Source organism: Anneissia japonica, unplaced genomic scaffold (assembly GCF_011630105.1).
Source record: "Anneissia japonica isolate Jap-2015-1 unplaced genomic scaffold, ASM1163010v1 scaffold1065_len1792383_cov172, whole genome shotgun sequence".
NCBI lineage: Eukaryota > Metazoa > Echinodermata > Crinoidea > Comatulida > Comatulidae > Anneissia > Anneissia japonica.
The window spans coordinates 482,126-495,569 of record NW_022684135.1 but is presented as its reverse complement, the minus strand read 5'-3'; the positions used below and the strand labels follow the sequence as shown (position 1 = coordinate 495,569).

General features: G+C 33.1%; 1 protein-coding gene across 2 annotated transcripts in view; it reads left to right on the top strand.

Annotated features, from left to right (window-relative positions):
- Positions 1-1,412: 1,412 nt before the first annotated feature.
- LOC117103356 (dihydrolipoyllysine-residue acetyltransferase component of pyruvate dehydrogenase complex, mitochondrial-like) overlaps positions 1,413-13,444 on the top strand; it is a gene marked incomplete at its 3' end in the record, with an annotated part of 20,359 nt that continues 8,327 nt past the window's right edge. Inside the window, 7 exon segments of one of the 2 annotated variants that reach the window (XM_033243901.1) lie at positions 1,413-1,626; positions 2,319-2,392; positions 2,554-2,636; positions 4,866-5,006; positions 7,416-7,511; positions 9,485-9,682; positions 12,600-12,755. In XM_033243901.1, the coding sequence (XP_033099792.1) occupies positions 1,493-1,626; positions 2,319-2,392; positions 2,554-2,636; positions 4,866-5,006; positions 7,416-7,511; positions 9,485-9,682; positions 12,600-12,755 (882 nt within the window). 2 annotated transcript variants of the gene reach the window in all.

The following is a 13,444-nucleotide window of genomic DNA, read 5'->3' as shown; positions in this document are numbered from 1 at the left end:
GGTCTGACTGCCCGACGAGCTCTGTCCGGCGGGGGCTTGACCTGTCCGGTGGGGGACTTAATCCCCCTGCCCCCGCTGGCGCCGCCACTGCTCCACTTCCAACAGTTTGAACGACACCCGACCATGCCCGCCTTTGCTTTCGTCTGCCGGGGACACCGCTCCCTCCTACCCGTCGAGTGATTGAATCAAAAGAAATGAAATTTTCCCTTTTATTAAATATTCGGCAATTAGCATGTTTTCTAAATTGCAGTAGCTATTATTCTTCAGAATAGTCTTGAAGTGGCGGGTCGGGTAAATAAAAAATGCCAATTAATTAATTGTTGTTCCCATGTATTTACTTTATATAATTCATGAAAAAAGACTATACAGATAGGCCTATACCGTAAAACCTCGAATTGAAGGGGATTATTATTATTATTATTATTATTATTATTATTATTATTATTATTATTATTATTATTATTATTATTATTATTATTATTATTATTATTATTATTTTATTTTTTTATTTTTTATTTTTTTTGTGGACATAGGATGTACTTCTTTTCTGAGATGTACTTCTTTCGAGGCTGCTTTTGGAAAGTAAAGAGGGGTGTGGGCCTTAATTCTTTTCTATGTGCTGTAAATTTTGTGAATTTGTACAGTACTACCGTATGAAGCAATAAAGGCCACTGAAACTTCAATCTGTATCATGGAGTGTATTTAACTGGCATTAAATCACCAAAACTAATGTATATACCAAGTTTCAATTTATTTTGTTTTATGAAATTCATGTACAGGTACTGTCTCTCCGAAAGAAGCATATGCTAGCCTCTTTTATAGTCTTTTCGAAGGGGCTTCAATTCAAGATGGGCTTCATCTCGGGATTAAGCCCATTGGGCTTCAATGCAATAATAATATTTAAAAACAGCTTGGGTGGCGCCGCAGGATTTGCCCGTCAGCGGGGCCGAGGTCACCGACGAGGGGGCCGATGCCGCCTCGACGAGGGGTCATATTTCCCGACGAAAATGATGTAGGCGTGGTCGAGCTTCGATTAAATTGTTTCGAAAGTGGCCCCCGAAAATATTAACAATTTAGGGGTTTCAAGGGGTTATTTAATCGATTTTAGAGTCTACTAATATGTAGAAAATACATATAATTTTTTTTTCTCCCCGACGAATTTTGTTTTTCTCCCCGACGGGGGGGGGCAGCACTCCCCGATGAGCTGTCTCTTATACACATCTAGATGTGTATAAGAGACAGCTCCCCGCCCGCCCTACCACTGGTGCCACCCCGTGTTTTCCTAGTGTACATGTTGATGCATTATAAACTGCTCTCTGATGTAATGACCGTTTCGTACTACTGTACTAAATTATTCGCACCAGTTGAGATAGCCCACTTGGGCCACAAAATGCGGTTCTGTTTCGCTCGAATAATCAACCGCTCGAGTGGGTTTTGCTGGTCTAAATACACCGGCTAAAATTAGCGACATTTTTATGTAAAAATAAACAATATGCAGAGGAATATATCTAATTGCGTGCTGCAAGTTTGCAGAAAGCAAACTTTGCAAAGCATCCCAAAGCCAAGAATAAATAACGTGTCGTATATTGCAGCAAGAAGAGGTCTGCATGCACTTCGGTCAATCAGGTACAGCGAGTACGCCCACCCTGAATTCTAGGTCTCACCCGGCTCGCACGTGCGTAGGTAGAGAAGCCTGGTGGGCATCTAGGCTAGGCCTAGTGAGCATTCAAAACCCATCCAGTTCGTAAGGATAGGACTAGGTAGAGCTAGTGTAAAATGATTATATAAGGACTAGGCATAGCCTAGGCCTTTTTAGGATGAATATGTTTTTGATCGTGTAGGCCTTAGGCCTAGAAAGAATGAAGAAATAAAAGTTTTAATGATTCCATGGTGCAGCGCTAACCTGTCTGTCTGTTAGGCTGGCAAGTTTATGGTAAAGTTGAGAAATGAATCATCAAGTTATCGAATGGAATGGTACATAATCTAAGAAAGAGATGATTAATTCTTGGGAAGAAAAGGTTTAAAGGACAAGGTCATGGAAATTTTTTTTTGTTCCCTTGGAACTTGCCGTTAATCAAAACAATCTATGATTGAAGTGGCTGCTCTAGTTTCAGATGTTTTTTGATTTGTATAGCACGCATATAAAGAAAAATGGATGACATAATATATAATAATATCAGAGAGTGTAGTATTAAACCATAGCCTACACTGGCCTACACTGTCATTTTGTGTCTGTAAAAATAAAATAATTTAATAAAATAATAATTTTAAAAGTATTTATAATTTATTTAACTATATGAGTTCTGCAAATTTTACAGATTTACTGACCAATCAAGAAATTCCTCCAAACCAATCATATTCAGGTTGTCTAGGCGACTATATTCAAATGAAGGTGAGTTTATCGTAAAAAGAGTGAAACTCGCTATTATGAAGAAAGATGTTCAAAGCCAATGTTGAGTTTGATCTTTATAAAATAATAATATTGTTTGTCCATCAAAGAAAATTAAATTAATAAATATATATATTTTAATTTTAATTTTTTTTTTTTTACAGACTTGCCTAAGCATTATATTATTCCATTACCTGCTCTTTCTCCAACAATGGAGATGGGGACAGTAGTGAGGTGGGAGAAGCAAGTAAGTAATATTCATCCTTTGTCCACATTAAGAATATTTTATGTATTTTTGCCTCTTTTTAGAGAATTCATTGTTTCACCTCGCTAGCTGGTATTAGTAACCAATGCCGTAGCCAGCTATTGGGACAGTCCCACACAATTTTTCTAATGGGTCCACAAAGAATGGGTCCGCATTTTTGAAATTGGGTCCAAATTATGTAATTCTATGCATAAAATGGGTTCAATTTTTGAAAAATGGTTTCAGATTTCTTATATTTAGCTTAAAATGAGTAAAATTTATCTAGATTTTTCATATTTTTGCGTAAAATGAGTCCACATTGTTCAAATTTATGTGTGAAGTGGGTCCACCCTGATATTGTCCCACACTGTTTGGAAATCCTGACCACGGCGTTGTTAGTAACGTTTGGTCCATGTCAGGAGGCACCTAATTCGAGAAAAGATCCAGACTTCACCAGTTCTAACCGGTGCATATAAACACAGATCTCTGGTTGGCAGTGACTACCGTGTAACCCCATACTTCAGTTTGGGTGCTAGCTTGGTGTTTCTTTGTTTTTCTTGCTTTTTTATTAAATCCATTTTTTTTTTGTTTTTTACTTACCTTTATCGAGTGCATAGAGAGCTTGTTTATTTGCACTATATAATTACATTTATTATTCTATTATTATTATTAAAAGGAACATGAACAACATTCTTGTAAGTAAACCATCAAATGTATGTACTGTTTTTAATGTTGATAATAGATCGAAACATCACAAACAATACATACATTTAATAGTTTACTTACAAGAATTTTGTCCATGTTCATACATCACAGAAACCAAATGAAACTATTTGAGATTATTAAAAGGGGTAATACATTTCTTATACCAGGTGATGTATATACTGTAGCATTTGCCTGGTAAAACTTTACTCCTAAATATTTGAGTAGCAACACTTACAGTGTGCAAGCTGTTAATGAAGGAATATGAGTAATGAAGGAATATGAGTTTGCTGCCCTCTGTAGTTTCCTATATTTTATTGCAGAGAGGCAGGCAGTTTTATCACAACAACATTGTTATGTTTCCATTTTGTAGAATTTAAACTACATGGTAACCTTTATTTCCTAATTTAACATATAGCCCCTGACTTTAGGTCATTGGTAATGGAGAGTTGAACAGAAAACTTTTTATGGTGTAAGAATAAATAAATTTGTAAATTTAATCTACCGTATTATATATACCCTGTTTTGAATAAACGCCCCTTGAATACACTCCCCCTCCAAAGCCTCATTTAGAATAAATGTCTTCTTTTATTTAACATCCTGGGCATTTATTTTTTCCTCGGATAAACGCCCCCTAAATTACTCTAATCAAAACTAAAGAAAGCAAAGTATTTTTTCTAATCAGTTTGGGATCATTGAGACTATAAATGCAATAACACATTTTGATGGTAATTATGTGTTGCGGTTTTACATAAACAGTGAAATTAAGGAGTGTTTATTGAGTATATATATACTTATTTTACGCCAAAAAAACATAAACGCTTTTCCTAGAATGAATGCCTTGAATATACGCCCCCTCAAAACTCTTCTCAATGTTAAACACCCTTGGCATTTATTCAAATAAATAAGATATTCATTTTCCACAAATATGTAAACTAAATTAAACTGCATTCACCCTAAGACTTATACTCTATAAATTTACCTTTGAGATAAAAATATACAATGATAATGAGATCCATATTAAATTATTATATTTAAACACAAATGACCAGAACCGTCCATATGGGGTCTTCCGTTATTTTCAAAGTAATACAAAACATACTCTTTTTTTCTGTGACCTCTTTCCTGTAACATAATAAAATTTAAAAAAAGAGTGCATAATCTGTTGACCCCTCCCACTATTATATATTTTGTACTGTCATTAAAATTATTAAAAAAAAATTGATTACCTCTAAAGTATGCTCTAATTTTACTGTGTACTGACCCTGCAATGAAAGACCACCATTAAAATACCACTTTTCTGTGCTCCCATTAACAAATTTCTTTTATCTTTGTTATTCTAATTAGAGACCAAAGCTGCTAAAGACCATTCAAGCCCCAGTCCCAAAAGTGGTCTTTAGTTGGAGGGAGACCTCTATTTTCAATTCTTTGATCTTTGTTTACTTCCTTACTGATGACTCTAGTGCTATGATTATTTTTTTTTGACATTTGAAATAGTACCTGTCAAAGTAAGATTTATGATCTTTTCAGGCAGGTGACAGTCTCAGTGAAGGTGATGTATTGTGCGAGATTGAGACAGACAAGGCAACAATGGGCTTCGAAGCACCGGAGGAGGGATACTTAGCAAAGACCTTTGTCGAAGAGGGTACAAAGGATGTCCCCATCGGAAGGGTAAAAGCACCGATTTATCACTCTGTCTACCAAGTATTACTTAAGATTTAAAAAAACAAAAAGAAGCAAAAAATCACACCAAACTAAATCATGAATAGTTTTATTATCATGGTTGTGCGGCAGGTTTGAGGCTTGGCGTAAACAATGTATTCCTTTGAGTGCTATAATAAATTTAGGTTGTGTTATTACATTTATTAGGCCAGAGCAAAAAGAAAATTACTTTCATGTATAAAGAGAGAAAGAGGAGGCCCAGTTTTGGTTAGCAGATTCTTAGATAATATTAAGATTTGATTTATTGGGACATTAATCTGATCTGGACAGGCCGAAATAGAGAAATATGAAAAAAGTGTACTTCCTGTCTTATACCTTTTGAACATTAAAAAAAAAATTATTTATTAATGATTAATAGTGATATATCAGTATTAAAAATACAATTTCCTGAATTAATTTGATATTTAATTACCAATTGTGTAAGGGGCACCCATCCATATTTCCTCAGAATCATGCTATCTAATTTTATTTTTTGAACTGAAACTAGAGATATAGTGATTTGAATATTTATTTTGGTTTTTTATTTATACTTCTTATCAAAACAATATATATACTGTATACAACCAAAAATGTACCATTGTGTATCAGTGAACCTGATACATGTTTCCTGTTTATAATTACTTGGTATGTTTTGTGTTTTTTTTTGTAATTTATTTACTTATTTAGTTATTTATTAAAAATTTGTCATGATATATATATATTGACCAGTTGCGTCACTAGACAAAACACACAACAACAATATGATAAAATGTATAAAATATCATATAAAATATAATAATAATAATGATATCTATATGTCTGTGCATTATGGGAACTTAAAAAGACCTCTTTTTTGGACTGGATTTCAATTTTTGTGCAATTTTAAAACTTTCAGCATTTCGCAAAATTTTTATCTGAAATTTATGTTAAACGACAAAAACAGCTGTACTCAAGAATATAAATAATGTATTCTAATATTAAGAAATATTTATTATTGGTAATGTCAACTCATTATGACATGCTTTATGTCATGTTGAAGAGAGATGTACCAGTGCAGTGGTGGATTTAGAGGGGGGGGGGGGTAAGGGGCATACCCCCCCCCCATTTTTTTTTGTAAAAAAAGAATTGTGTAAAGTTTATCAGAAAATTGCCAAGGTAAATAGTAAAAATCAATCAAATATAACATCTAATTAATAAAGGTGCTAAAGATTTAAGGGAGTTTAACCCCCTTGCATCCCTACCAGAGGCTTTTTCCTGAGACTCCCACTCAGTTCGCACATCCACGCCCCCTCTTTCTTGCTAGGCTGGATCCGCCCCTGCAGTGTGTCAGACTTCCAAAATGACAATTTAATTTGTCCACCCAAACAAATTTGAAAAGCATAAAAATTCAAATTCTCTTTTATCCTTTATTCATGTTATATATGTTTGGAATAACATTTTACAATTTTATGTGTCTTTAAACACAAAAAAATATGTAAATTAAAGATTTACATAAGTATTAATATTGTATTAATAATATGGGGTATAGTACTAATGGAGCTTTTTACTAAGCCCTGCATCTTTTGTATTGCTGCTAAGATACTGGACTTTAAATAGCATAACATACATAACATGCATTCTTGGTTATTAATATTAATACCATATTTTGATTGGCCATTTGTTTCACAATTTTGATTCACACTCGGTAAATGAAACACAAATGTTCCCCGTTTCATTAATTTTCAAACAAAAATGATGTGGATATTCTGTGTAGTAATCGATTTGAAGGTTTGATAAAAACCGATTTACACCAGTTTTAGAAAGATGGGGAGTCCATCAGAAGATAGCAATCTTTTGGTATTATCTCAAATTGTTTTCGTTATATTATTAAGTATATATTATTTTCTTCAGCGACCATGCAAATCATGTTATTAATAATAGATTCCAATTTAATTGGGTCATACATGTTATGTAATCTTGGTGGTAAACTCAAAATCTATAAAAAAAATTTGCTTTTTTCTTTGCAATGTCAATAATTCTGATGAATTGATCACTAATTTCCGTATAGACTTATTGGATACTACATCATTTGTTCCACACACGATATTCAGTTCTTTCACCGTATCATTCATTTGGATACTACTTTCCCCTATCTTTGCAACATCAGTCCTACTTATAGATTGCTCTTTCATTATTCATTTATAAGAGAATCACCAAATTGTTTTTTAATTGATGTTTCATCTGATGAAGCTGGATAGAGCTAGCAAAAGCTTGTGTCATTAAACAAAATCATATTAGTCAACAAATGTGCTACCTCTTATTTATTTCATAGGATTTGACTTATTATATACAACTCCAATATTTACTTATAAATTTTTTCATCATAATTCTACTTTGTAGCTCCTTTGTATAATAGTTGAAAATGAGGACGATGTGGCTGCATTCAAAGATTATCCTGATACTGGCATGGTAACAGAGGGCGCTCCAGAAGCAAAGGTAAAATATAACTGATCATGTTGAGAAAGAGGATGAATAGGAGGATGATAATATTAAATGTTTTAATTTCACCCATCCAATCCCAGAGTGTAAAAAATGCTCAGGTCTCTTTAAATGTGGCAAAGACAAGCCAAACCAGTCACGTCGTCGCAAAAATGGATTTTGAGTTATAAAAGATAAGAGCTATAAAATGGTAAAAAAAAGTCATTCAAATCCAACATTTCCTTATGAAGTTAAAAGCGTTTAAACATACAGCTGTTTGAAGAACAATATATGAGAAATCAGCCTGCAAAGTTTATGATATCTGGCCTTTCTCATGCAGAAACTATCATGAAATCTTTAAAAAGTTTATTTTAACATTGAAAATAGGGAAAATAACAGCATAGCATGATGTATAGATATATAAAGTTTAGTTTATTGCAATAAAATAGATTTTTAAAAATTTCACATTCCAGCATGTTTTGGCTATTTTCTCTGATTTGACTGGTTTGGCTTGTCTTTGCCTCAAATAATGAAATACCACCCTCCCCCACCTAGTTTTTAAATTAAAATCATTATAAAAAAAGATGCGAGGAAAGAAAGAAAATTATATCAAACTTTTAAGTCTGAGAATGCCATTTCTAGCCATTTAGAGGTGCCATAATCATACAGTAAATTTTCTAAGCATGGTTGGTACTGAGGTTTTTACAGTACAGGAATTTTCAACACCCTAAAAAAAAAACTGTCTAAAAAGAATGTCTAAATTTTAATTTAGAATTATATTTTGGAAAAATAATTTTGTTTGAATGTACATTGCTAGTATTATAATTTAACAAAGATAAAAAGTAGTAGTTAGCTGTGATATCATGGATGGTGACAATGATGTTGATGAGGATAATATTAATGTACCATGGAAAGAGAATTTACATTTTACCTTGTTGAATGGACGGTACAAAGTTACATTTCCTGAGATTTTAAATACAACTTTCTCTCATTTCACATGCCTTAACAGATATATAATTACAAATTTTAAATACCAGATTGAAAGCTACTGGTGAGAAATATCCCTTATTTTTTTTGGCTAATAACATAAATGTAATTTGATATTAGATATATAATTTCTTTTAAACTTTCCGTGATGTTGCAGGCTTACTGTCAGGTGAAAAGATGGATTTAAGAGACACAAACATTGCATAAATCAGTGCATTGCTTTGCTGTATTTCAAAACAATAATTTATTAGCAGTGCATACATGTCCTTGATTTTAGTTTGAGTAATTAGTCACTGAATGAATCATGGAGTGATTTCGGAATAATTTATTTTTGTTTTTTCATATAACTAGGTAGCATATTTTGATGCTGTTTTCTCTAAGTATGGCAGATATTTGCTTGTGATCAATTTCTAAAGTGTGGTAATTTTTACATGTCTGACTTTTAACAAATTTACTTCCAGATCTAATTGGCAATAAATAACATACAGAGGAACAAGGGAATTGGAGACAATAAATTTTGACTCTGTTTTATAGATTAAGTTTTCAAAGTTTTTGAATGTTTTTTACTAATATGAAATTTGTTCCAAAATAAAATTTTTATGATGATGATGAGGATGATGACTATAAGTTTATCACAAAACCGATAGCCTACTACTACCGGGCTAAAATTTTGGAAATCTAGGGCTAGATATTTTTTTTGCAAATTTTTCATTTTTTACCAAGTAGGAGCCCAAAGATTTCAAAATCTCAGTGTGCTCTGGCAACAAAACTATTTTTTTGGCCTTATTAAATATCATACTGTAATATCTATTTCAACATATGACATTTAAATGACATATGTCAACTCCATCAACTCCACTAAAATGAAGAAAACTTTGAATTTATTTGAGCAACTCTCAACAGAGACCTCAGGAGAAGAATGGTTGTTGACAGCATCTGTAAGCAGATATGAGAGATAGAGATCTATGTCAAACTATTGAAATTTTATTCTTTTTTTGTACTAGGATTCATCTCCTCCACCACCACCTACACAACCAGCTGCACCTGTTTCTACACCACCACCGCCATCGCCACCACCTGTGGCAGCACCCCAACCGCCACCAGTCCGCCAACAACCAATTCAACCTGCATCATCAGGGGAAAGAGTTATTGCAAGCCCCTTGGCAAAAAAGATAGCTTCAGAGATGGGAATTGATTTGCAGGTACATTTTTTTATATATATATTTTTAATAAATTTGTTGTATAATAATGCTTATGACAATTATATAATAATATAAAAAAGAGAACATGATTTTTATTATTATTATCTTATCCTTTTTTTCATCGTGGGATTTGTTTAGTGCTTCCTATAATAATAAGAGTGTAATATTTCTATCATTTTATGTGTAGTGTGATGAGATTTGAAATATTATCAGCATTGGTTTCTAGGCCAAATATAGCCTGCCTCTAACTTCTGGGTCAGTAAAGCTTATGCTTACTTGCAAATAATTACTGGAATATTTATTGGTACCATACTTTCTGATTTGACTGCTTTGTTTAATAATAAGAATTTAATGAGTGACTCCTTCATGCCTCATTTAACCTGGATATATTTAGAAAATGAGCTGCATCTATTGTTTTTTAGACAAGTCATTAAATTTATCATCAATCCAGCAAGGAATAATACACCTCATTGCATTGTTTGTAGACTATTGCTGTTTCTAAAGTGCTGTCCACATTATGAAATTTTATTTGACAAAAACATATGACATGCCTAAATATGGTCAGTGATGACATCACATCATGACCATATATAGGCACATCATGACTATATATGGGCATGCAACAGTTTTGTGGCAATATTTCATCATTCCTTCTAAGAAACGTATAGATGATTGAAATATTAACATTTTATTATTATTTATAGTCTTTTAACATCATACTAATATTTTGATTGGAGGTGGTCTTTAATTAGAGAGAGACTGTTAATAGAAAAAAAAAAAGAAGAATTTGTTAAGTGCCCACATCTTGTATTGGGCTGTTCAGCCAATGGTGTCCCCTTTGCACTCAATCGATTTTGTGAATTATATATATTTTTATCTATTTATGGGTGGGGGGGGGTTAAACCCCACTTTTATTTCACGATTTTTATCTTCTTATCAGTTCACATCGCAAAATTTTATATATTTATATTGTGTTGAATAAAGTTAAAAAATGCAAGTGATTCAAAGATGACTTTTTTTAAAGAAACTGGGCCTCTCTCATTTCCAAGGTACATTCCAACAAAGTAATCACTTGGTATTTATGTCAATGGCTTTACAATTGTTTATACTGGAGGCGCATTGGAATCAAATCGACGGCATCTATACATAATTACTATTCAATCTGACAGGCTATTAGTTTCTTTATTTAATGATTTCAGCATATGCTTTAAATCAGCAGTAATCGTCACCGCGGCACGTTTACATCAAAATAACAATTTACATCAGAATATTAACAATTAAATACAGATGAAATATAAGAAATACATCCCAACAAAGACACATTAGGAGCCGTTTTACACATTTTGCAGGTAATATGGCAACAAACATAATTGTTAAAATCAGGAAAAACAATTTTAAATGTGTGTCTAGCATCCTGTGTCAATTTATAAGCTTTATCTTTTATTTTAACTCATATGACCGGCTCCGGCAAAACCCGTTATTTGTTGCAATTTCTAATATTTTCAGGTTTTCATAAAAATAATCACTAAATCTAACTAAAAAGTATATTAATATTATTGTTAAAATACAAATCTTAAAAAAACATTGTTTTAGTATCTTTTTAAAGCTGTTTTCTCAAAAACTACATGGCTAATATCCAATGAATGAATTAAATCTTCATAGCTTCGCATATTACTCAACCAGTTTCCACTGTTTTGAATAACTCATGTGCATCTAAAAACACTAAAAACTAAATTTAAAATTTTTCCTACAAACAGCTGGTTTTGGCCTGAGCCAGTCACATATCCTTGAGTATTAGGCCTATATTATGAATTTCTTTCTCTTCAATGTTGTATAGACTTTATAGTATTCTATTAACTTAGATTCTATACAAGAATATAATTCTAGGTTTTAAGAAATGATATGATGTATATTGTTATTTTAAAAATGTATTGATTGATTTTATTTGGCTTGTTGTTTCTGAGTTTTCCCCATGTCTGGAGCTGTATTTACAGTTGCAAAATGCCATTTATTAAAATGTGCCTCATTGTGCAAATCACTTTCATTGGTTTTGATCAAAATAGTAGCGAATTATCAATTAATCTGAACTTCTCTGAAAAGTAATCAATGCGCTTATAATTAAAGAATTATTCTTTGTGGGCAGTGGCATATCCAGAGGTAACATGGGGGCGGGGGAATGATGTGGGTGCGAAAATAAAATGAAAAGTCCAAAGGTAAGGGAAGCATCGCTGTAATTTTGAAAATATAAGATGATTTTAACACTGAGTGTATATTTTCTTGCTGAAGCAAATTCCTATCGGGGTTGCCTGGGGGAAGTGGGGGCACAAGCTGTGGGGTATGCTCTTGCATGCCGCCTGCCCTTATATATACTAATGCTTGTGGGTATTACAGAATAGAATTAGCTTCATTTGATAAGTGACAGTTGAGTTTTCTGATCTGACAGAATAAGTTGTTTGAGATTATTTTGGATTTGTTGCGACAATTCCATGTCCAATTTTAAGAAATTACACCAATGTATTTGAGTTTGATGCCCCTTAAACAAGCTCATAATTATTGTCCATTTTGTGCCCTTACAGGCCTTTAAACCAGGGTTAGAACTGTGACCTACTTCAACACTTTCAACACAACTATCCACCCACCAGCTGTTTCAAACTGATGTATCACACAGCAACCCAAAGCATTAAACAACTATCTTCTTATTTCACATCAAAATGTGCTTTAATACTATTATTATCCTGTATTTGTGTGTTTGTGGTTATAGTATGACTAAAGGACTTTAGCAGATGAATCGATAAAGAGGTGGTTTGTCTATCAGAGATTGTTCCAGCCAACTGAAGTTGATCTGTTTCACCTTCATAGACTTTTTAATCACAGGGTTTATCTATAAAATTTAATCTTTGATATTTTATTTTTAAAGGCTTTGCAGGGAACTGGTCCGGGTGGTAGAATTACTAAGTCAGATGTGGAGGGTTATGTACCTCAGCAAATACCAGTCAGCACCACAGCCCAAGCAACACCGATGCCAATCACTACAGCTGACTATACAGACATCCCACTTTCCAACATCCGAAAGGTATCATGACACAATTGTGAAAATGGGATATAGATTTTAATAATAATAAATAATGGTAATGATAATATATTGATAAGAATTATTTGTGCTAATTAATAATAATATTTAGCTTTAATTATACAGAAGCCTTAATGCTGGCACATGCTTTGGCGACAGTCACCTGCCGGCGGTTGTCAGCCGACGTGATTTCATAAAGAACTCAAAGCAATGAGGCGCTTGCTACAAATTGTTTCTAATGAGAATCTGCTCAGGCTGCCATCGGCAGTCTGCAGACCATGTCACGTTAAACGCACACAGAGAGCTTAGATGGATTTTTCGGTTCTCGGTCATACTGTACAAACGTTGTACGCCACTGTGTGTTCCCAAGTTAAAGCACTTTCAATTTCTCTGTTCATTGGACACTTCATAGTGTGAAATATCCTTCGCTCTCTGTTAAGAGAGTGGAGGATATGTTAATTTTACATAGTGATTATAGATTTATGATGTTAAATGGATTAGGATTTACATAACTGTGAGTCAGTATTTTGCATCATAAAGCTGTGAAATTGTTAATGAAATCAATATTATAAACCTACGCTTTGTATTTTGTTACAATTAATGACCCAGTTCAACTGGGGTTAATTATAAAGATGAATGAATGTTTGTTTGTCTCCAAATGAGAATTGTATGACAATCCAAATAAATTATCC